Below are 23,170 nucleotides of genomic sequence, written 5' to 3'. Positions count from 1 at the left end.
AAGAAGCTCCTGGCTCCTGGCTTCAGGTCAGCGCAGTTCCAGCCATTGTGGCCATCAGAGGAGTGAACCAGAGGATGGAAGGCCTTTCTCTCTGTTTCTCCCTCTCTCTGTCTGTAACTCTACCTCTCAAATAAATATTTATTTAAAAAAAATTCACAGCAGAGAAAGTCACTGAAAGAAAGTCTCAGGCCTGAGTAGTGGCAGGAGAGGAGGAGCAGATGTTTTAATTTTAATTCCTATTAGCATGAGGGCCACTCTGAAGAAGGAAATGGAATGAAAGATCACCCTTCTTGGTTCTGTTCATCAGTCCTTTTTTGTAAAAAAAAGAGATTTATTTATTTATTTATTTGAAAGGTAAAGTGACACAGAGAGAGGAAGCAGGGGAGTGGGGGAGAGAATCTTCCATCCACCGGTTCACTCCCTAAATGTCTGCAATGGCCAGGGCTGGGCCAGGCCAAAACCAGGACCCTGAAATTCCATCCAGATCTCAGAAGGAGGTGCAGGGATCCAAGCACTTGGGCCATTCTCCACTGCCTTCCCAGGTACATTAGCAGGTAGCTGGATCAGAAGTAGAGCGGCCAGGACTCAAACCGATGCCCATATGGGATGCCGGCATCACAGGCAGAGGCATAACCCACTGCAGCACAACGCCGGCCCCATCATCATTCCCTTTGTTTGTCTGTAATTTCCCAATACTCATATTAGTTGTGTACTGATGAGAATTTCTCTATTGTTTGCTCTTCTTACAGCTTATTTTAAGCAATCAGATGAAGCTCTGGTTTGATGTAGGCCCTGAAAATGACAACCTAATGATTTAGTTTTACCTGAAGATCAGTCTTCCAATATTAAATGGATTTCCTAACCCAGAGGGCATCTCTCCTCATTACTTCACACCAGTCAGGTCTCAATAATTCATGGGCTAATTATACAGCAATTACACTTCCTACCCACAGGCACAACCACAGGATATTGTAAGGAAATAGAACACCCGGGAACTCGGGTGTCCCCTCAGCAAGGAACCAGGACTAGGCAGTGTCTTATTCCATTTAGGCATCTATAACAAGATGCCTTGGATTGGGTAATTTATAACTCAAAATTTATTGCTCATGGTTGTGGAGGCTGGGAACTCCAAAATCAAGGCACCCACAGACACGGTGTCTAGAGAGCACTCACTCTCTTCATAGATGGCAGCAGGAGAGCTAGTAAGTGCCGTGGGCCTCTGCTATGAAGGACACCAATCCATTCATTAGATTCACAGGCTCACGACCTCCTCACCTTCTAAAGTCCTCCTCTCTTCATCTGATTGCATTAAGGGTTTGGTTTTAGCGTATGAATGGGGGCATTTCAGAAAAAAATCCAGTGTGTGAGAACTAGCCAAAGGCAGAAGGTGTAGACAAGTCTAAGATTACATAGAGTGCAATTTGTCAGGGGTCTGATAGAAGAAGCACAGTCTAGAGCAGCCACAAGACAGTATCATCAGGCAGGAGAGGGTTTTATAGACAGCGATGGCCTGTGACTAACCTAAGTATACAGGTTTTCTCAAGAAACACTACCATTTCAGACCCTAGATAAGGGCCGTTCCATTCCAGGGTTACTAAAGGAAAAGACGATGGTTACATTTATGACAGCTGCAGCCATGTCAGGATGAACTCCTCCACTCCATCCTTTGTCACTGGCACTTACAACCTCACACATCTCCCTCTTCCACAATGTGCCCAGAGCCTACCATGAGTTTTTAACACTGTCTTTGTGGCCAGTTGAGAGGCCATATGCCCAGCTTATAAGCAGAGCCCACAGCAGCAAAAGAGATGCATGCAGGAAAAGACAAAAGATGATGATGCAAATGGCAATAACTACTCAATCAGATCCCAGCAGATCAAGCAGCAAAAACAGTACCAGGCCACAGCTATGGATGAAAAAATAAATGATTAGTGGGGACTTGTAACAATAAGCCTGCGCATCCAGCGAGATAATACTTGCAGTGTCATTCTCTGTCAGACAACACAGCAGCAAGAGTTGGGAGTGGTGCAGTGGGGCAGACCACACATGGTGGCTAACTGCACATGATCCATCCGTGATTCCTAAAACTAATGGCAAAATAGCATTTCAGACCAAGGGGCCACCTCTAGGACCCTTGGGTATTTCCTTTAGCCTATGCATAAATCATGACCACAGATCCACAGCCCAATAGGATTAATGGAGGCTAATTTAGACAGGCTGGAGACTCCCCACACTGTGGTCAGAATCTTCTGTATATAAAGATAATTGAAAATGAATCTTGATGTGAATGAAATGGGACAGGGAGTGGGAGTTGGGAGGGTTGTGGGTGGGAGGGAAGTTATAGGGGAGAAAAAGCCATTGTAATCCATAAGCTGTACTTTGGAAATTTATATTTGCTAAATAAAAGTTAAAAAAAGAAATATATGATCCACCCTGAGAGAACAAACCACTTGAGCACCCATTTAATTGTCCTGTGCCCTGAGTTGAACATCTGTGTTTGAAACAATACTGCTGTCCATCCATGTACCAACTCAGGTTGCATAACATCTAGATGTACAACTTGGGCACAAATTGCTTGGGTCTGGGTTCAGAGCTCCCAAGTCCTCACAAGAGGCATGCTCATCAGCTGTATGGGTACTGAAATTTATTAAAGCTTATCCAAGGACTGAATCCCACTGGCCAAGGTGGGTTTATCTAAAGGGGGTCATATTTATTTCTCTAATAGGCTAGTTTTTTTTCCTTCCACCAATCCTACTGCCTTGGGGTTATACACAGGAGAAAGCATCATGAAACAGCATGTGTTTGAGTCCATTCCTAGACAGCATGTTCCATAAAGCGGGTGCCCCCATTGTCAATAATATGGTGAGAGTATCCATATATCACATTCAACTTTCCGAGACCTTTGATGATAGCGCTTTGTTCAGGTCCCTCTCCAGGAAAGGCTTATAGAAGGCCAGAGGCTATCTATACACAGGTACAGGCACACTTGTGACCCTTACTATCCGGCAAAGGACCGGTGTCATCAACCTGCCAACCTCTCACAGGTTGGACAGTCCAGTGTATCTGTCACTGCACATCAGCCAGTGGCAGTGCCAGAGAAGCAAGCATACCTGAATCACAGTTGTCACCAACTCACAATGTGTTAGGGATATTCCTGCCCCTTTAGCTATGTCCCACCTCACTCCAACACTTATGTCTACTTTGTCGCATACCCACAAGGCCAGACCATTGGTCAGAAGAATCAAGATATCCACCTCTTGTTTCCAGGGGTGGAGGACTCACTGCTAATAGATACATGATATAAAAATAAGTAACTGTACTCCAGAACCATTTAGGTGCTCCCACATTTGTTGCCAGACAGACTGTCTTAACACAGATCACTGTTCTGCTGGCCACTATGCCACCCACAGTGTAAGACCTTGAAACACTGCTCAATTGTCAGTATTAAGAACCATTAGCCCTGGCTCACAAGTCACTATCAGCCACACTGCCCATAGTTTTGCCCACTGATTTTTTTCCCCATCTTAAACCAAGTAGTATCAGTGGCAAGTCGAACCTTAGAGCATTCCAGAGACTTGGATTCCCCATGCTGGACTCATCTGTATGCCAAGTATCTTAAGGTATGGAAGCCATCCCCTCTCGCACTTGCGAAACCACAGGCACTGGGGCAGCCGCCTGCTGCGATGAGGTGTGCTTATAAGTAAGCCGACCCAACACTGTACTTGGCTCAGGAGCCAGTAAATCGTTAGAGAGGATGCTTTGCTGTTATAAAGATGTCTGCCTCCTGTTCAAGGTAGGGATCAGTGCTAGAGCATATTGAGGACAGTGAAACAGGTCATCCACCCACCCCTTGATAGGTAGGTCTGTGTGCACTGTTACTGGTAAAGTCTTGCTCAGTGGCTCTGCCAGGCAACAGGGCATTGTACACCAATAGGAACTGTTGTGCGAAAGGGGTATATCAAGTTTTATTCCTTTTCAAAGCTATGGCCAAATACCCAGAGATACCCTTTGTCCTTGCTGTTCTTGCCAGAAGGTCCAACTCATACCATCTGCTGTGCAGATGATACCTAATTGCATTGGCACACTGGGTAGAGGGGTGCCCAAGGCCTGTGTCTGTGCTGTCAAATTTCTCTTTTTAAAATCCCATCCACTGATTTACTGATTCACTCCTCAAATTTAACTCTTGACTAGAGGCCAAAGCCAAGACCTGAAATGCAATCTAGGTCTCCCACATGGGTGAAAGGAGCTCAATGACTTGCACTATCATCTGCTGCCTCCTGTGGTCTGAATTAGCAGGAAGCTGGAGTCAGCACTCAGCCAGAAATCAAACACAATACTCTGATGTGAGTGTTCTATCATATTAGCTGTTAGGCCAAACATTCACTCTCGTGCTGTAAAAATCATTCTTTTTAAATGCTTCCTACTGGGGGACATCCCAGTCCCAGGTGGCCTTCTTTTTAACTAGCAGATATAGTGGGGATAGGTATTGGGCTACATGGGGAAAGGAAAGTCCAGTGGTAATAAATTCCCTCAAAGCCTGTAAACATTCATTGTACAAGGGATAAGGAGAGTTTGCCCTTCATTGAGCACTGTTTCGGGCATTAAATAGGTCTTCCCTGACCAGAAACCCTGAGAGGCTTCACAGATGAACCAGGGCTTTGGGGGACTGATAGTCTGTCCTCGTGCCTGAGGTGGGTGTGAAGGTGAGCTACTGTGTCCTGCAAGAGAGTATAACCTTTACCATGTCACACGATGTCATCAATAAAATGAAACCAAGCAATGCCAACTGGACATGAGAACAGGGAGAGGTCATGGGCCACCATGCCATGTCAAATAATAGGATACCCTCGGAGCAGCACCTGGCAAGTCCATTGTCACTGCTCCCACGTGAAAGTGAACTGATCTTGGGAATCTGCCAGTAGGGGGACCCTGAAGATGGCATGAACTAAATCTAACACAGCACAAAGAGAACCAATGATGCTAGTTTTTCTAACATCAGAGGAATAATGAGAATAGTGGCATGCTTGGGAGATACTATCTTGTACATTGTTAAGTTCTTAATAATCCACAGTCATTTTCCAAATCCCACAAGCTTTTTTACAGGCCAGATGAGGCCATTTAAAGCACAATGGGCTGGTGGTAGAATTCCAATCCTTCCCAGTCACTCTATGGTATCTCCTGTTTGGACTCATCTCCTAGGCAGTCTGTATTGCTTTGTGTGTACAACCCACCTGGGGAAGAACAATGACAAGATCCCATTGTGTGTCTCCCTCAGCACAGATCAAATCATCCTAATTTTAAGATGAAATTTCTCTACAGATGTTTGCAGTGTCTACCCCACTAAGATACTCATTTCTAGAATGGACTGGATAAATCAGCACCAGATATGGTGCATGAGGCACTTGCCTGATACCTAAATGTAAAAATACCCACTTTACCCTTGTACCCTATCTATGACTGTACATGGACCCAGAAAACATTTTGGGTCACCCAATAGGATGGATATAATTTATTTGTTTCAAGGGACTAGTAGATAAATATTTTTTAAAAAATTTGTGATACAAACAACTCCCAAACATTGGTTCACTCCCCAAATGCCCACGACTGCCTGGGCTGGGCCAGGCCAAAGCCAGGAGCTGGATGCTCAATCCAGGTGTCCTACATGAGTGTTAGGAACCCAACTACTTGAATCATTCCTTCTATTTCCCAGGCAGTAGCAGAAAGGTGGAATCAAGAGCTGGAGCTGAGAGTTGAACCCATGCACTCTAATATGACAGAGGAACATCCTAACCAGCATCTTAACTACTAAGCCAGTTGACTACCTGTAAAGAATCTTTTCAACAAATGATGCCAGAACAAACAGCTGTCCACCTGCAAGAAAAGTAAATCTAGACACATACCTTATACCTTCACAAAAAATTATTTCAAGTGGATCGTAGACTTAAATGTAAAATGCAAAGCTATAAAATTCCTTGGAAATAAATAGGAGAAAATTTAGATGCTCTTTGGTTTCATGATGACTTTTTAGATAAGACACCAAAGGCATAGGCTGTGAAAGAGTTGACAAGCTAGACATCACAAATGCTTAAAAATTTTGCTCTACAAAAGACATTGTTAAGAGAATGAAAAGACAAGTCACAGACAGAGAAACTGTTTGCAAAGGGCGTATGGTACAGAACTACTCTAAAAGATTCAAATAGCTTTTTAAAGATTTGTTTATTTATTTATTTGAATAGTAGCATGACAGAGAAAGAGGGGGAGACAGAGGTAGGAAGGCAGACAGAGATCTTCCATCCCCTGGTTCACTCCCCAGATGGCCACGACATTGGAGTTGGGTCAGCCTGCAACTCCTTCCAGGCCTCCCACGTGGGTGGCAGGAGCCCAAACACATGAGTCATCTTCCACTGCCTTCCCAGACTCATTAGCAAGGAGCTGGATTAGAGGTAGAGCAGCTGGGACTCGAACCATCACTCTAATATGGAATGCCAGCATCAAAAAGCAGATGTTTAACCCACTGCACCATAATGCTAGTGCCTTAAATAACTCCTAAAATTCAATAGTAAGCAAACAAACAACACTACTGTATTAGTTAACTTGTAATTCCACAATGAAATACCTGATGAAACTAGCTTTATAAAGAGAAAAACATCATTTAGCTCACAGTTTTGGATGTTCAAGTTCAAGTTCAAGATCAAGATCCTACTGACTTGACATCTAGTGAGGATGACTGATGACAACGGTGGAACGCAGGCAGAGGAAGGATCACAAAGTGAGCCAGGAAGGAGAGAGAGATGCTGGCCCAGTTCAGGCTTTTATGACAACCCTCTCGCAAGAACTACTTTCTGGGGGCACTCCCCCAACGACCTAAGGATCTCCCACTAAGCCCTACCTACTAGGAGCTCTGCCTCTTCCCACTAGGGATACCCTGGGAAATAAGCCTCTAACACATAGACCTTCGGGGTACACCCAAACTAATATATAAACCATAGCACCAAGAAAAACCTTAATGGACATCTCACCAAAGAAGTTATATAGGTGGCAAAGGGTGTATGTGCTCAACGCTGTGACACAGTAGATAAAGGTGCCTCTTGGGATGCTGCCATGTCTCAGTATACTCTACTTCTGATCCAGCCTCCTGATAATGCTCCTGGGAAGGCAACTTGGCCTCTTGTCACCCATGTGGGTGACCTGGGTGGAGTCCTGGGCTCCAGGCCTGTACCAGCCTCAGCTGTCTCAACCATTTGGGTACTGAACCAGTGGATGGAAGATCTCTCTTTCTCTTTCTTTCTCTCTCTCTCTCTCACCCTCCCTCCCTCCCTCCCTCCCTCTCTCTCTCTCTCTCTTCAAATAGTCTACGACCATACCACCCTGAACATGTCCGATCTCGTCTTCAAATAAGTAAATAAATATTTTCTAAAAAGATGTTCAGGGGCTGGTATTGTGGTACAGAAGGTAAAGCTGCCTACTGCAGTGCCAGCATCCCATATGGGTGCTGGTTCATGTCCTGGCTACTCTATTTCCAATCCCATTCTCTACTAATGGCCTGGGGAAAGTGGCAGAACATGGCCCAAGTGTTTGTGCCTCTTCCATCTACATGGGACACCTGGATGAAGTTCCAGGCTCCTGACTTCGGTCTGGTCTGGCTCTGGCTGTTGCAGCCATCTGGGGAGTGAGCCAGTGGATGGAAAATCAACTTTTCGCTCTCTCTTTCTTTAACTCTGAATTTCAAATAAATAAATCTTCTATAAAAGATGTACAGCATTATATGCTATTAGGGGACTGTAAGTTAAACAGCAAGGAGATACCACTACTCACCAAAGAATGACTAACGATTTTTAGAACTCAAAAGAAAAAGGGCAATTTTTAAAATAAAACTAGCCATAGTTTTGCCACACAATCTAGAAATCATGCTCCTGAATGTTTACCCTGTTAGTTGAAAACTCATGCCCACCCAAAACTCTGCACATGAATGTTTATACTAGCATTATTCATACTCAGCAGAGACTGGAAGCTAGCATAAGGTCCAGTAAGATAAACAAAGTAAGTACAGTAAGTACACAAGGCAATATCACTCATCGGCAAAAGGAGATGAGATACCAGGTCATGAAAAGACATGGAAGGAACTTAACTGCATATTACTGAGTGAAAGTAGCCAATATCACAACACTACAAGCTGTATGCTAAATGACATTCAAGAAAAGGCAAAGCTGTGGAGATAGCAACGAGATCAGTTGTTGCCAAGGAGTGGGAGGTTAGAAGAGACACACAGGCATAGCATAGAAGAGTTTTAAGGCAATGAAAATACTCTGTGAAACCATAATGGTGAATAATTGCCAGCACACATTTGTCCAAATCAATAAAAATACAGTACCAAAAATGAACCTAAAGTAAAACACTGACTTTTGGTGATAATGATGTGTCAATATAGATTTACAGTTTTAACAAATGTCCTGGTTGGGGGTGTTCATGGTAGGAGAGACTATTCCTATGTGGGAGGGGAGGTTATGGGACATCTCTGTACCTTTCTCTCAATTTTGCTGTGAACCAAAAGCTGCTTCACACAAAAGACTTTTAAAAATGCAACAACCTTAGCATTGTTAGCTGCTCTCAAAAAAAGGAAAAACAGTGTTAGGTAGAAATATTTCCTATGAGTTTGTATATTTCCTAAATTTTTCAGAAATTATGTGTAGTCTAGGCCCTCTGTCCCAAGGTTGCTCAAGAATACATGATCTACATTTTCACTTCTTGGCCACCTTTCATATCACAATGGCTTTAAGCATGTGTGGATTTGTGGGTCTCAGCATTTCCACTTCTGGTATGAAGGAGTGCTTCTCTCTTTAAGTATTTTCACTCTGAAAAATACTTACATATAAATATTTAATATATATTATAATAAGTATAATATATATTTATGTAGGTATAAATATATAGAGGGCCCAAAGGACATTCATGCCTTCTCCTGTTTCCAGCTCAGAGATCAGCAGTCTCATTCTCTGACTCAGTGGTCTCCGTCCTCACTCCCACATCGAAGTTCACTTATTTGAAACTGTGCTCTATTTGGGGAAAAAAGTATGGTGAGTTTGCTCTGGTGGCCCTGGATTGCCACAGATGGGATATTGACCTTAGGTTAAGAGCAAAGATTAAACAGAGCACTATTCATCACTCTCCCAAGTCCACTAAATTCCAGACCCTCATAAAGACAGCAGTCATCACTTAAATAAATGAACCATCACGTTGAGAACAGATGTGTGAACGCAGCCACCCTCTCCTGATTTACTGACCCTTGGTAGACATTAGTTTGGTAATGGACTTTACCTGTTAACAAGCAGCATGCCCCTGTGCTTAGAAGACTTGGCCTCCTCCTATACTTTAGATATAGAAGGTCCCTAACTAACCATGAAGGGACCCTGGAGCTAAGTAGGCACCTGTCATGATGATCTTTGTTTTTCCCTTTTAACGGAAGTGCTCATAAAAGGTTGAAGAATCATCTTGTCAGTCACATTGTTAGTCTCAATCAACTGGAATGAAATTTGGGAGCCCATGGTCCCAGCTGATGTTTTCACAAAAAGGAATCCTCAACATATTTGGAGAGTTCTGAGGTGGTCCCATTTTCTCGGATGGATTGGAAAAGCAGATTTTCATTAAATACAGGGCAGCTGTTTCTGCAACAGGATGAAAGGCAGAAATAAATGCTCAAGGTCCTTCCAGAATTTGGACGGCTGCTGGTCCAAAAGATGAAATTCTAAGAGATTTTAAAAGACACTTTGATGCTCAGCAAACATGAAAATTGCTGCTTACTCACTAAGGGAAAATCAGAATGGTCTTCGTTTTGCATTTTTCTTTCACCTTTCTAATCTCACTTATTTTTCTGCAAGTTCAGGAATAAAATTTCCTTGGAGTGAACAACCTAGTTGAGTCTGTGAAATGGGCATCAGGGAAATAAAGCAGGAAGAAGGAGCATATTCAATAAATTACATTCAGTTCTTAGCTCACAGGGGCCAAGTGTTCCACTGCTGACCAGTGGTTCTCAGAGGTTGGAAAAAATAGTCCCAAGAACACAGAAATACCTTGATCTTCTTTATGAAGAAGGAAAAGGAAGAGTAGAATCAGGGAAAGAAAGGTGTTAATAATTGTAGTAGTTACAGAGATAGCCATTATAATGTGTGTGGTTGGGTGGGCAGAGATTGAAGTGGATTTATTATAAGGAACCAAGAGCATTTCTAACATGGAACTCAAGGGTGCAGAACTATCCAGGCCTGGGGAAGAGATGAAAACAGGACCAGAAAACCAAAGAGCCCATGGAGTACCCTGTCCCTAGGGTTCCTCACTATATACCCCCCAGGTTCTTCACTGTATACCCTCTGGGTTCTTTCCAGACACTCTGTTCCCATGGCAAGAAATAATTACTTCCAGCCCTTCCTCACCATAGTTCCTATTATTCTGAGATTAGTCCATTCTGAAGTTGAACTTCTGTATTCCCTTCTTTTTTTAAATATATTTTTTAAGGAATTCAAATTTTAAAAGTACAACTTCAGGAATATAGTTATTATTCCCGCCTTACCTGGCCTCCTACCCATACTACCACACCTCCTCCTCTTCCCTATCCCCTTGCCAGTCCAATTCTCCATTAAACTCATTTTTTTAATTTATTTTTTTTTGACAGGCAGAGTGGACAGTGAGAGAGAGAGAGACAGAGAGAAAGGTCTTCCTTTGCCGTTGGTTCACCCCACAATGGCCGCTGTGGCTGGTGCACCGTGCTGATCCGAAGCCAGGAGCCAGGTGCTTCCTTCTGGTCTCCCATGCGGGTGCAGGGCCCAAGCACCTGGGCCATCCTCCACTGTACTCCCAGGCCACAACAGAGAGCTGGACTGGAAGAGGAGCAACCGGGACAGAACCGGCGCCCCAACCGGGACTAGAACCTGGGGTGCTGGTGCTGCAGGCGGAGGATTAGCCTAGTGAGCCGCGGCGCCAGCCCAAGACTCATTTTTAATTAACTTTGTAGATAGAAGACTACCTCTATACTAAGTAAAGGTTTCAACAATTTGCACACACACACACACACACACAAATAACTGAGAACTAGCTTTACAGTTAACTCTCATAATACAACTCACTGAGGACTGAGGTCTTACATGGGGAGTAAGTGTACAGTGACTCCTGTTGCTAATTTAACAATTAACACTCTTATGTATGACGTCAGTGACCACCTGAGGCTCTTGACATGAACTGCCTAGGCTATGGAAGCCTTTTGAGCCCACAAAGTCCATCAGCATTTGGACAAGGCCATAAGCAAAGTGGAAGTTCTCTCCTACCTTTAGAAAAAAGTACCTCCTTCTTTGATGGCTACTTCTTTCCACTGGGGTCTCACTCACAGAGATCCTTCATATAGAACATTTTTTACCACAGTGTCTTGGCTTTCCATACCTGAAATGCTCTCACAGGCTTTTCAGCCAGATCAGGAGGCTGATTCTGAGGTCAGATTGTTACTTAAAGCGATTATCATTCTATGAGTCTGCTATGTGGACTGCTTCCCATGTTGGAACATTCTCTCCTTTTTATTATTATCTATCTATTATTATTACCAGGCACTTGATCCTATTTATATGATCACTTTAAGACTTAATCTTATCTATATGTTCACTTTAACACTTAATATGATCACTTTAACAATTAAGATGACATTTTTGCCACTAAGCTTAATGGGATTTGGAGTCCCATGACAAGTTTTTAAACTGTATCCTTAGAAGTAAGCCCATAGGAATGTATGCAGAACTATACAGCTTTGCAGTTACAAACTTCCTCCTCCCTCTCTTATTTCTACTCTTATTTTTTACTGAGATCTATTTTCAATTGACTTTATACACATATGATTAACTCTGTTAAGTAAAGAGTTCAACAAATAGCATAAAGAAAAAAATGAAAAAAACAAAACAAAACAAAAAACACACAAAACTGTCTCTCGACAGTTGAGACAAAGAGCAACTCAAGTCATCCCTTCTCGAAGTGGCAATTTCACTTCTACAAACTTTGTTTTAGGTGCTCTACTAGTTTTCACTGATCAGGGAGAACATATAGTATTTGTCCCTTTGGGACTGGCTTATTTCACTAAGTATAATGTTTTCCAGATTCATCCATTTTGTTGCAAATGACCAGATTTCATTTTTTTACTGCTGTTTAGTATTTCATAATGTGTATATGCCATAATTCCTTTATCCAGTCTTCAACTGATAGACATTTTGGTTGATCCTATGTGTTAGCTATCGTGAACTGAGCTGCAATAAACACGGAGGTGCAGATAAATCTTTTTTTACTGATTTCGTTTTCCTTGGGTAAATTCCCAGGAGTGGAATGGCTAGGTCACATGGTTTTTCTATATTCAGATTTTTTAGGTATCTCCGTACTGCCTTTGATAGTGGATTTACCAGTTTACATTCCCACCAACAGTGGATTAGAGTGCCTTGTTTCCCCACATCCTCACCAGCAATTATTGTTTGTTGATTTCTGTATGTAAGCCACTCTAACTGGCTGAGGTGAAATCCCATTGTAGTTTTGATTTGCATTTCCCTGACAACTAGTGATCCTGAACATTTTTTCATGTGTCTGTTGGCCATTTGGATTTCCTCTTTTGAAAAATGTCTATTTAAGTCCTTGGCCCATCTCTTAACTGGGTTGTATGTTTGTTGTTGTAGAGTTTCTTGATCTTTTTGTATATTCTGGTTATTAATCCATTATCAGTTGCATAGTTTGCAAATAATTTCTCCCATTCAGTCGGTTGCCTTTTCACTTTTCTGAATGTTTCTTTTGCAGTACAGAAACTTCTCAATTTGATGTAATCTCATTTGTTAATTTTGACTTTGACTGCCTGTGCCTTGGGGTCTTTTCAAGAACTCTTTGCCTGTGTCATTCTCTTGCAAGGTTTCCCCAATGTTCTCTAATAATTTGATCATTTCTGGTCATAGATTTAGATGTTTTATCCACGTTGAGTGGATTTTCATGTAAGGTGTAAGGTAGGGGTCTTGCTTCATACTTCCGCATGTGGATTTTTTTAACACCAATTCCAAATTTTTAAAGAGTGAATCTGATTGGTCCTGCTTGAAACAATAGTCTAACAAGGCCCAAACAGCTGGCCAGGAGCTACAGAGTGTAAACATGGTTACCAACAGCCCACCTTTATGGGCCAAGAGGGACATGAAGTGATCGAATGAGCTGGGGAAAACCCAAAAAGTTATCTTCCAGAATCCATCACTATCCCTCCACATAATAAAAGATCAGTTTATGGGTATTACCAACCTGTGTTGCTGCACTTCTTGTTTTTAATGTTTTAGGTTGAATCAAAAAGTTGCATAGAAAATTTACTGAAAGTCCATACTCACTTGTTCCTTCATTGGAAGCTGCACATTGTGCTCATTTTTCTTGGTAAGAAGAGTTTTGGTAGTGGCAAAGAAAAAAATAAATACAGAAGATATCTTTTCAAATTCAGATGTGAACAAAATGTTTGAAGAATGTCATCCTTACACCATCCTCAGGGGAAAAAAACAAGTCAATTATTTTATATTTTCTTCCATAAGGATAGGAAATACATTTGCTTTAAAGAAGAAGAGATGATATGTATTTTCCCTAAGAAAATAATTTTAAGTGTCTACAGTTATATCCACAAATAAAATTTTGCAATAAGGCCCAGTGAGATTCAAAATATTATTCCCATCATATGACAGCCTGTCCCTTTTTTCTTACTCAATTTTACTTGTGGCTTCTGGAGAGAACCACAATGCTTGTGTGAGTGCTGTGCTTGCCCTGTCCCCAACCCCTAGGACTTATTCTAAATATGGGAGACAGCACTGTGGCAGGTAATGCTTACAGGGCAGAGCTCTGCACAGGGAAGGGCTCACGGGCCACGCTGCAGTGAGTTCACTCTAGGGAATCACCTTGCTTGAAATAAGTCTGCTTCCAAAGGCTGGCACTGTGGCATAGCAGAATAAGCCACCACCTGCAGTGTCAGCACTATATGGGTGCTGGTTGGAGTCCCAGCTGCTCCACTTCCAATCCAGCTCCCTGCTAATAGCCTGAGAAAGCAGGGGAGGATGGCCCAAGTGCTTGAGCCCCTACGCCCACATGGGAGTTCCAGATGAAGCTTCTGGCTCCCGGCTTCAGCCTGGCCCAGCCCTGGACATCACGGCTGTTTGGGGAGGGAGCCAGTGGACGGAAGCTTGCATTCCCCTTTCTCCCTCTCTCTCTGTAATTCTGACTTTAAATAAATAAGTAAATCTTTCAAAAACAGAAAGAAGTCAGTTTACTGATGCTTGAGAAATCTTCACAGCCTGCATTTTGCCCTCCATTCCACCAGATTTGACAAAGATGTGAATGCTGATGTGGTGTGTCACACCCTGGAGTTTTGTAAACAGGAGCCTGGCCAGCCGCTGTGTCATCTCTACCCACTTCCTAAGGTGAGTAGGTACCACTGAACGTCAGTTTCCACTAACACACAAGCACTTTGGAAATTTTATACAGGCAGGCTCAGCTTTACCTGCTCAGTGGTTGGGGAAAGGAGCAAGGACAGGTGGCATTTTCAACAACTCTGCATGAAATAATTTTCTCTGGTTTCTACCTAGATCTATCCCTCCTCCCATGCTTCCAGGGAAGGTCTTTGCTTTTCAACTCCTGGGGACTGTAGGGTAGAATGGGGCGGTGGTAGTAACAAAGCTGACCACCAAGGACACCAGACTTTTAACCCCCTCTCTACACTTGAAGATCAAGCAAATCATCCTAACAGGGCAACCAACTCACCCCAGCGTACCCACAACTTTCCTAGTATAACACTGAATGTCCTGCATCCTGGGAAAATCTGGACAGTTGGTCACTCAAGCCTGAATTTTGTTGTTCTTACCCATCAACAGGATATAATAAAATACCACCCATGGGTTTGTCATGTGAAATATATATATATATATGTGTGTGTGTGTGTGTGTGTATGTATATATATATATATATATAATGCTTCGCACAATAGCTGCTACATAACAAGCTGTTAATAAATGTGAAAGCTAATAGGATTATTATCAATATAGTTATTATTCAAAGATATATATTCAGAATACTTCGTGTATATTCTATCATTTTGGGCAACTTTTAATTAGATTGAATTCAGAAACAAGTCTGCAAACGTTGATGTAATTCCCTCCCCACACTCTGGACAGGAGTACAATATTAAATCCAGTTTGGCCTCATGATATCGATTTTCAGAAGAAAAAACCTTCTGTACTTCCTTTCCCGGAATTATGAGTCTTTTCTCCACAAAACATGTTTCTATTTTAAAAGTGATTTCTTTTTCTTCAGTGTTGAAATGAAGTCAAGTCAATTTTAATGTTTTGTGGCCTAACCAGTGATACCAGTGAACATGTTTTACTGACTGACAATGTGAAATATCATAAGCCTGTCTCCTAAGCAGGAAAAAAAGTGCGAATACCTGGGGTATGTGTATAGTCACTGACTAAATGCCAATTAAATTTCTCCTAATTCCACTTCAGAAGCTGTGGACTCCACTTGTTTCTAGAAGAATTCGTTAATTTTAATAAAAAAAAACTTTTCATGTGTTCAGGTAGCATGCAATATTTCTCATAATATTCATTTTTTCATACAGCAAGGAGGAAACGTGTTTCTGTGTAGGAAGACAAGCAATAGGAGTTTTCTTGATTTTCTTATATACATCACATTATATGAGGATACTTTACAAACTCATAGAAGAAACCTTAAAGGATAAGTTTACTTTAGTGCAAAAATATTTTGAAATCCACGCATATAAGGAGTCTTCAAAAGGTTCACAAAAATTTGTTTATAAAAAACTATGCAGGCCGGCGCCGTGGCTCAATAGGCTAATCCTCCACCTTGCGGCGCCGGCACACCAGGTTCTAGTCCCGGTTGGGGCGCCGGATTCTGTCCCGGTTGCCCCTCTTCCAGGCCAGCTCTCTGCTATGGCCAGGGAGTGCAGTGGAGGATGGCCCAGGTGCTTGGGCCCTGCACCCCATGGGAGACCAGGAAAAGCACCTGGATCCTGGCTCCTGCCATCGGATCAGCGCGGTGCGCCGGCTGCAGCGGCGGCCATTGGAGGGTGAACCAACGGCAAAGGAAGACCTTTCTCTCTGTCTCTCTCTCTCACTGTCCACTCTGCCTGTCAAAAATAAAAAAATAAATAAATAAAAATAAAAACTATGCATGGGGCCGGCGCTGTGGCTCACTAGGTTAATCCTCCGCATTGAGGTCCAGGCACACCGGGTTCTAGTCCTGGTTGGGGCGCCGGATTCTGTCCCGGTTGCCCCTCTTCCAGGCCAGCTCTCTGCTGTGGCCCAGGAGTGCAGTGGAGGATGGCCCAAGTGCTTGGGCCCTGCACCCCATGGGAGACCAGGAGAAGTACCTGGCTCCTGTCATTGGATCAGCACGGTGCGCCGGCCGCAGTGCGCCAGCCACGGCAGCCATTGGAGGGTGAACCAATGGCAAAGGAAGACCTTTCTCTCTGTCTCTCTCTCTCACTGTCCACTCTGCCTGTCAAAAATAAATAAATAAATAAAGGAACAGTTCTAAGCTAGAACATTAAAAAAAAAAAACTATGCATGGATTTCAAAATTTTTGCACCAAAATCAATCTTTTAATTCCATTTCTACAAGCTTGTTTGAAGTACTCTCATACATTCACAGCTGTATATGAACACAAAACCTTCAACTTTGAACTATCTCTTCTTAAATGGTGCTCCTTTTTCTTATACGCTCTCATTTCCACCAGAAATTTCATTTCCTTGTCTTCCAATCACAACATGCTTTTCTCTTCCCATCTCCAGAACTTTCCAACCATCATCTTCGGCTGGAAGGAAGCGGGAGGGTTTCACCCCAGATCACATGCCCCCTAGCTGGGTATTGGGAGCTCCTGGCAGTGCACCTGCTCCCTAAGCAGCTTCCTTCACAGTTCTTTGGGGTTGCCTTGGACCTTCACAAACCTCCACCTCAAACGCTTTGAAGCCTCCCTCCCTGCAAATGTTCCAGGAAAGAGGGACCGTTGGTGTCCATGTGGACAGCTTCACTCTTCCCTGACACTGGGGTTTCCTTTATTACCAATGACTGACACTTATTGAGCACCTGCTATATGCAAGGTGTTAGGCAAAAAAGGATATATTTAGGGCAAGGGACATATTTAGGATATACGTAGGCCCAGCAATTAAGTCACCTCTTGGGATAGCTGCATCACATAATGTAATCCCTGATTTGAATACCGATTTCCCTGCTTCCAATCTAGCTTGCTTTTTCTGCTGATGTGTATCCTGGGGAGGCAGCAAACAATAACTTAAGTGCTTGGATCTCTGCCACCCATCTTATGCTACTTCATCAGAATTAAAGAAAACACATTACACATTACTATTTTGTGTAGATTAAAGAATACATACCAGTAACTAAACTCCAGACTGGGCTTGGCTTTCATCGGTTTCTCCACTGAAGTCCTTTTCCAGGCCCAGGTTCTAATCCAGGACACACGTGGCATTTGGTTGCCATTCCTCCTTACTGTCCTCTGGTCTGTGGCAGGCTCTTAGTCTTCTCTTGTATTTCATGACCTTGATCATTTTCACAAGCACTGGTTAAGTGCATTTGCAAAATGTTCCTCAGGTGGGGATTCATCTGGTATTATTGTCTCAGTTACACAGGGTTATGGGTTTTTGAAAAGAATACCCCAGAGGTGAGGTGTCTTTCTCGTCATATCCTATTCAGGATACATGATGCCACGTGACATCACTGGCAGAGTCACCTTTCATCACTTGCTTAAGGTGGTGTTTGCTATGTTTCTCCACTGGAAAGTCATCATTTCCCCCTTTTCCCTTATTTATTTCTTTAAAAATTAGTTGAAGTCCAGGCAACATTCAGGGGAGCCAGGGAGGGTCAAGTCCCGCCTCCTGGAGGAGAGGATATCTACATGAATTATTTGAAATTCTTCTATAAAGAAGATGCTTCTCCTTCCCCCATTTATTTTTATCAATTTTTTATTTATATAAGTAGGGTCTCTTCTATACATATTATATACCTTGAATTTTAATCCATAGCTATAATGTTTATTTGATTGCTAAATTTTTTCCAGTTTTGCTGCCACAGAAAGCTCTTCTGGGTTAGCTTTGGGGTCCTCTTGACATACCTGCACCCTTTCTTTTTGTAACTTTTTGTTAGCACTCCTTTATTTCCTGGTACTGCCAAATGATCCAGGGTCATCTTGCTATCCTGAATTATTTTCTGCCCCAGCCCTAGAATCAGCCTTTTCCCTAAGGAAGTCTGATTCCTTTTATTGGAGCAAGATATTTTTTTTTATTTATTTATTTTTGACAGGCAGAGTGGACAGTGAGAGAGAGAGAGACAGAGAGAAAGGTCTTCCTTTTGCCATTGGTTCACCCTCCAATGGCCGCCGTGGCCGGCACACTACGGCTGGCGCACCGGGCTGATCCAATGGCAGGAGCCAGGTACTTCTCCTGGTCTCCCATGGGGTACAGGGCCCAAGCACTTGGGCCATCCTCCACTGCACTCCCGGACCACAGCAGAGAGCTGGCCTGGAAGAGGGGCAACCGGGACAGAATCCGGCGCCCCGACCGGGACTAGAACCCGGTGTGCCGACGCCGCAAGGTGGAGGATTAGCCTAGTGAGCCGCGGCGCCGCCTGGGAGCAAGATATTTAGAAACCATGATCTGGGCTCTGGATGTATCTGTTACTACTGGGATGTCATCTCCACTATCATGGAAAACTAAGAAATATATATATTTACATAGATATCATATGTATGTACATATATGTACAATGTTGTTTCTGTGTGTGTGTGCTTGTACATATTGATGTCTCCAAGTTAATCCACTATTGCAAGGCCAATCTCTTATTTTATAGGTATAATTATCAAACACATTTTCAATGACATCTTAAGAACTTAATCCAAACCTTGTAATTGGTAAGAAGAACCTAAAGTCAACTGAAGGTCTTAGAATTCAGATCTCCAGCCCTCATGTCAGCACCACTTGTGGTCAATGTATACAAATACAGCACGCTCAGAGTAGCTACTTCTCAGAGCCAGAGTGAAACAAAGACCAATTTGGTTTTAGTTTTAGTGAAATATACTAAAAACATCACTTTCCAAGAATCTTACACAAGTATTCCAACCCTCTCAGTAGTAGTAAAACCAGAGAGTCATTCACTCATAGTCATTCCTCAATAAACATCTCTTGAGTACTTACCACGTGCCAGTCCCACAGCCAGGCACCCTGAGTAAGTCATCAAAAACCTGCAGAGAAGATATGATTTTCCAATTTAAAAATAAGTCCACTGAGACCTGAAGGCTGAAAGGCTTTCCCAACATCCTGTAGCTTCTACAGAATAACTGCTTTTCTTCTTTCAGCCAAAAATATTTATGTAAAATGAATTATGTAGAACAATGTTCCTGCAAATGTGGCAGGCAATTGCATGCAAACAGCAAATCTGGCAGGGGAGGCGGGCATGTGTACAAAGGATGGTGAAGAGACAAGTGCTCTAACAGAGGGTCTCAGGAAGATCAGGAACCCCAGGGGAACACAGCTGAGCTCTCTCTGAGGGCGATCAGGAGAGAGGTTACTAAGCCTTCCCAAAGAAGGCCAGGTACCTTCAAGGGAGAATAAGGGTTGGCCCAGGACACCATGCCTGCCCCACCCCAGCATCTTGTACCTGAGACTTTGCCCAGAACTCTTCTGGGACAGGACAGGCTCCTTGTCCTCCTTGGGTCTCTGCTGATTGTTAAGAACACAGATTCTGGGGCCAGACAACCTGAGCTGAAAGCCTGGATGCAACAGCCACTGTCTCTCATTGGGTAAGTTGCTCCATCTCCCTGAGTGAGGATGGTCACACCTGTGTGGTGTGTAAGCACATTCTGATGCAAGCTGAACGGTGAAGTGAATCTGGCTTCCCCACTTACTGTTCTAGCGACTCAAGATACATCACCAACATCCTAATGTCTCCATCTTCGTGTGTAAAATGGGTATAATTGTAGAAGCTATTTCAAAGGGCTAACATGAGGATTACATAAGTGAACGCATGGAAAATTCTTAGAATGCTGGCTGACGATAGTAAGGATACAAGTCATTTGCTTGGGTTATTCAGGCTTATAAATAAAATGCAAAGCTTTCCCCAGAGCTTCCACCAGTACATAAAGCTGCTGGATAAATGTCTGCACCTGTAAGTCCCAAAGACACATGGACCGCAGCATGTCAGAAACTGGACTACTACATTTTCCCCACACGAGCTACCCCTCAGCAGCTGAGTGTTTTTTCCTTGTCTCAGTCCCACACCACCATCCATCCACCAGCTAAATCATTCTGTTTGGTCTGTTCCTTCCTCTCCATCCCTGAGTCCCTCTGCCTAATTCAAGGACTCATTGTGTTTAGGCTGGAGTTCTACAGGAGCTTCCTGATACCTCTGCCTCCAGCATTAAACCTCACAGCTCCAGGCACCCAAGTGATATTTCTAAAATGCAAATCCAAGCACTCTGCCTTCCCCTTTTAAATCCCATCAAAGCCACTCATCAGTTTCAGATAGAATCCAAGTTCCATGACTGCCCTTTCTCCACCTCTCTTCTCTGAAGAACTGTCTCATTCTCTTCTGCCCGGCTTACAACATTCCTTATTTTTCACAATCATATGCTGCTGGTTTTCCTTGTTCCTCTTTTCCCCTATGCTCATTGTGTCCACCCCTGCAGCTCACTTGTTCACTCCTCCAAGACACGAGTGCTAACCTCTCTAACACCAGTGCTCCTGCTGCAGTGAGGTTACACTCCCTTCCCCATCGTCCGCAGGACGCCACATCCTTACAGCTATCGCTATATTTTCCATGTTGTGTTTTAGTCATTAGTTTAAGTGACGGTCTTTGTAAGATTGACTGCTCAACTATGAGATTGTAAAGCTGTAGCTATGCTTTATCCAGCTGTTTGTCCCTGCTGCTTGGTATAGGGGCTGGCACACTGTAGGTGCCCCATAAATGTGTGTTCAATACATGAGCTAACATTTGAGTCTAGTTCTACCTTTAGAATCAGAAAGGTAATGTCCTCATCATGCACCTTATCTCCCCACTCTCTCCAGCAATTGCTGGTCTCTGTACTCCCAGTGTATCTTCTTCTTTACCTTTTTCATAGACTGTCTGGCCTGCGGATGCACTGGTCCACTTATTGAGACAAGAACCTTCCTGCCCCTGACTTTCCTGAAGACTCATCATGAGCGTCCATTCTGTCCTTTCCAAACCCTCCTTCTGACCAAGGCTGTGGCGATCCCCCAGAAATCCATCTCTTAGTTGTTTTCTCTGATGTGACAGGGTAGGGTTATGCACCAGGAGCCCAGGACACGAATGGGAAGAGCATCAGAGCCTATCATAGTCATTACAATCAACAGGTGTTCAATAAATAGTGATTTTAAAAATGAATCAATGAGACGCCGGCGCCATGGCTCAATAGGATAATCCTCCGCCTGCGGCACCGGCACACTGGGTTCTAGTCCCAGTCGGGGCACCAGATTCTGTCCCCGTCTTCCAGTCCAGCTCTCTGCTGTGGCCCGGGAGTGCAGTGGAGGATGGCCCAAATCCTTGGGCCCTGCACCCTGCTGCTCCTGGCTTCGGATCAGTGCAGTGCGCCGGCTGCAGCGCACCGGCTGCAGCAGCCATTGGGGGGTGAGCCAACGGAAAAGGAAGACCTTTCTCTCTGTCTCTCTCACTGTCCACTCTGCCTGTCAAAAAAATTTAAAAAAAAATTTTAAAAAATGAGTCAATGGGTGAGGAGTAAGATGGAATGGGCAAGATTAGAGCCTAAAGTCTCCTCTATTTAAAACCAAATGCACTGTAATAACCAGGAATTTTTGTTTTTATTTAAGAGAACTGATCTCTGATCCTGAGCTCCATTCATTTTGTTCTCATTGTGTGTGTGTGTGTGTGTGTGTGTAAAATTCTTTAATCCATATATATTTCTCAAGACTCAAATCTCTAAAGTCTGCATTTTCCTTCTCAGCATTGTAATTATGACTTGCCTTTTTGTGACAAGTGCACAGAAAATAAAAAATGAATTAAGTGTTCTCAGGTTTGCAGAATCTATGTCAAAGAAAGGAAATTATTTCCTCTGTCATCACTGTCTACTGCATTGGAATGTACATGGCTACTACCATGGACAATTCTAGCAAAATGATAGCTCAGAACCTCAACTAAAACTTCTCTGTCTTGTTTGATTGTATGTTCAGCCTCCCCAGCTTATGTCTGTTCTTGCCTCTGCCCTCCACTGTAATTCTGGATACTATGTGAGTCATGTTTCCTCACACCTCCAAGCCTAGAAGAATACAATTTTTTTTTGACAGGCAGAGTGGACAGTGAGAGAGAGAGACAGAGAGAAAGGTCTTCCTTTGCCGTTGGTTCACCCTCCAATTGCCGCCGCAGCCGGCGCGCTGGGGCCAGCGCATCGCGCTGATCAGAAGCCAGGAGCCAGGTGCTTCTCCTGGTCTCCCATGGGGTGCAGGGCCCAAGGACTTGGGCCATCCTCCACTGCACTCCCGGGCCGCAGCAGAGAGCTGGCCTGGAAGAGGGGTAACCGGGACAGAATCCAGCACCCTGACCGGGACTAGAACCCGGTGTGCCGGTGCCACAAGGCGGAGGATCAGCCTATTGAGCCACGGTGCCGGCCTACAAATTATTAAATAAGAAAGAAACCATTTGTAATCCATAGCACTTCTTGAGTGAAAGCTGGCCTTCAAGTGTGACTTGGTAAGTCATTAATAAATCTAATGTTATTTCTGAAAAGGGCAAACATCCAAAAAAGAATAACCTATAGCTTTGGATTATTATTGAAAACTTAACATTCTGGAAGAGTTGATCAAGTGTCCCGAACTATTCCACTTTATGAAACCCATGGCTGTACCTTGAAAGGCAATCACATCTTATTCACAAGGACCAGAAACAGTACTTATCCAAAGGGTCCTAGGGGTGGGCATTGTAGCCTAGTGGTTAGATGGCCACGTCCCCATCAGAGTGCAGGCTCAGTTCCAGGCTCTAGCTCCTGATTCCAGCTCCCACCAATACAGAGCCTGGGAGGCAGCAGTGATGACTCAAGTTTTTGTGTTCCTACCACTGACACAGAGACCTAAATTGAGTTCTTCAGGACAGCC

At 43.5% G+C, this 23,170-nt stretch overlaps 1 protein-coding gene and 1 long non-coding RNA gene across 5 annotated transcripts in view; one reads left to right on the top strand and one right to left on the bottom strand.

Moving 5' to 3' along the window:
- The window catches only part of AOAH (acyloxyacyl hydrolase), a 192,075-nt gene that overhangs the window by 47,166 nt on the left and 121,739 nt on the right, over positions 1-23,170 (top strand). For all 4 annotated transcript variants that reach the window (XM_089314993.1, XM_070058395.2, NM_001082025.1 and 1 more), the window contains 1 exon segment: positions 14,345-14,444. Coding sequence is in view for 3 of the 4 variants with exons in the window: in XM_070058395.2 (XP_069914496.2) it covers positions 14,345-14,444 (100 nt within the window). In the remaining variant the exon portion in view is untranslated.
- LOC127492612 (uncharacterized) overlaps positions 17,797-23,170 on the bottom strand; it is a 107,140-nt gene continuing 101,766 nt past the window's right edge. The window contains exons 3-4 of the long non-coding RNA XR_007922146.3: positions 19,244-19,290; positions 17,797-17,929 (exon numbers count right to left, since the gene is read on the bottom strand). This is a non-coding gene — a long non-coding RNA (uncharacterized LOC127492612). The remainder of the gene's footprint in view (positions 17,930-19,243; positions 19,291-23,170) is intronic.

This window comes from Oryctolagus cuniculus, chromosome 16 (assembly GCF_051225735.1).
Source record: "Oryctolagus cuniculus isolate XC-2025 breed Fujian yellow rabbit chromosome 16, ASM5122573v1, whole genome shotgun sequence".
Classification (NCBI taxonomy): domain Eukaryota; kingdom Metazoa; phylum Chordata; class Mammalia; order Lagomorpha; family Leporidae; genus Oryctolagus; species Oryctolagus cuniculus.
This window is presented reverse-complemented; position numbering and strand designations above follow the sequence as displayed.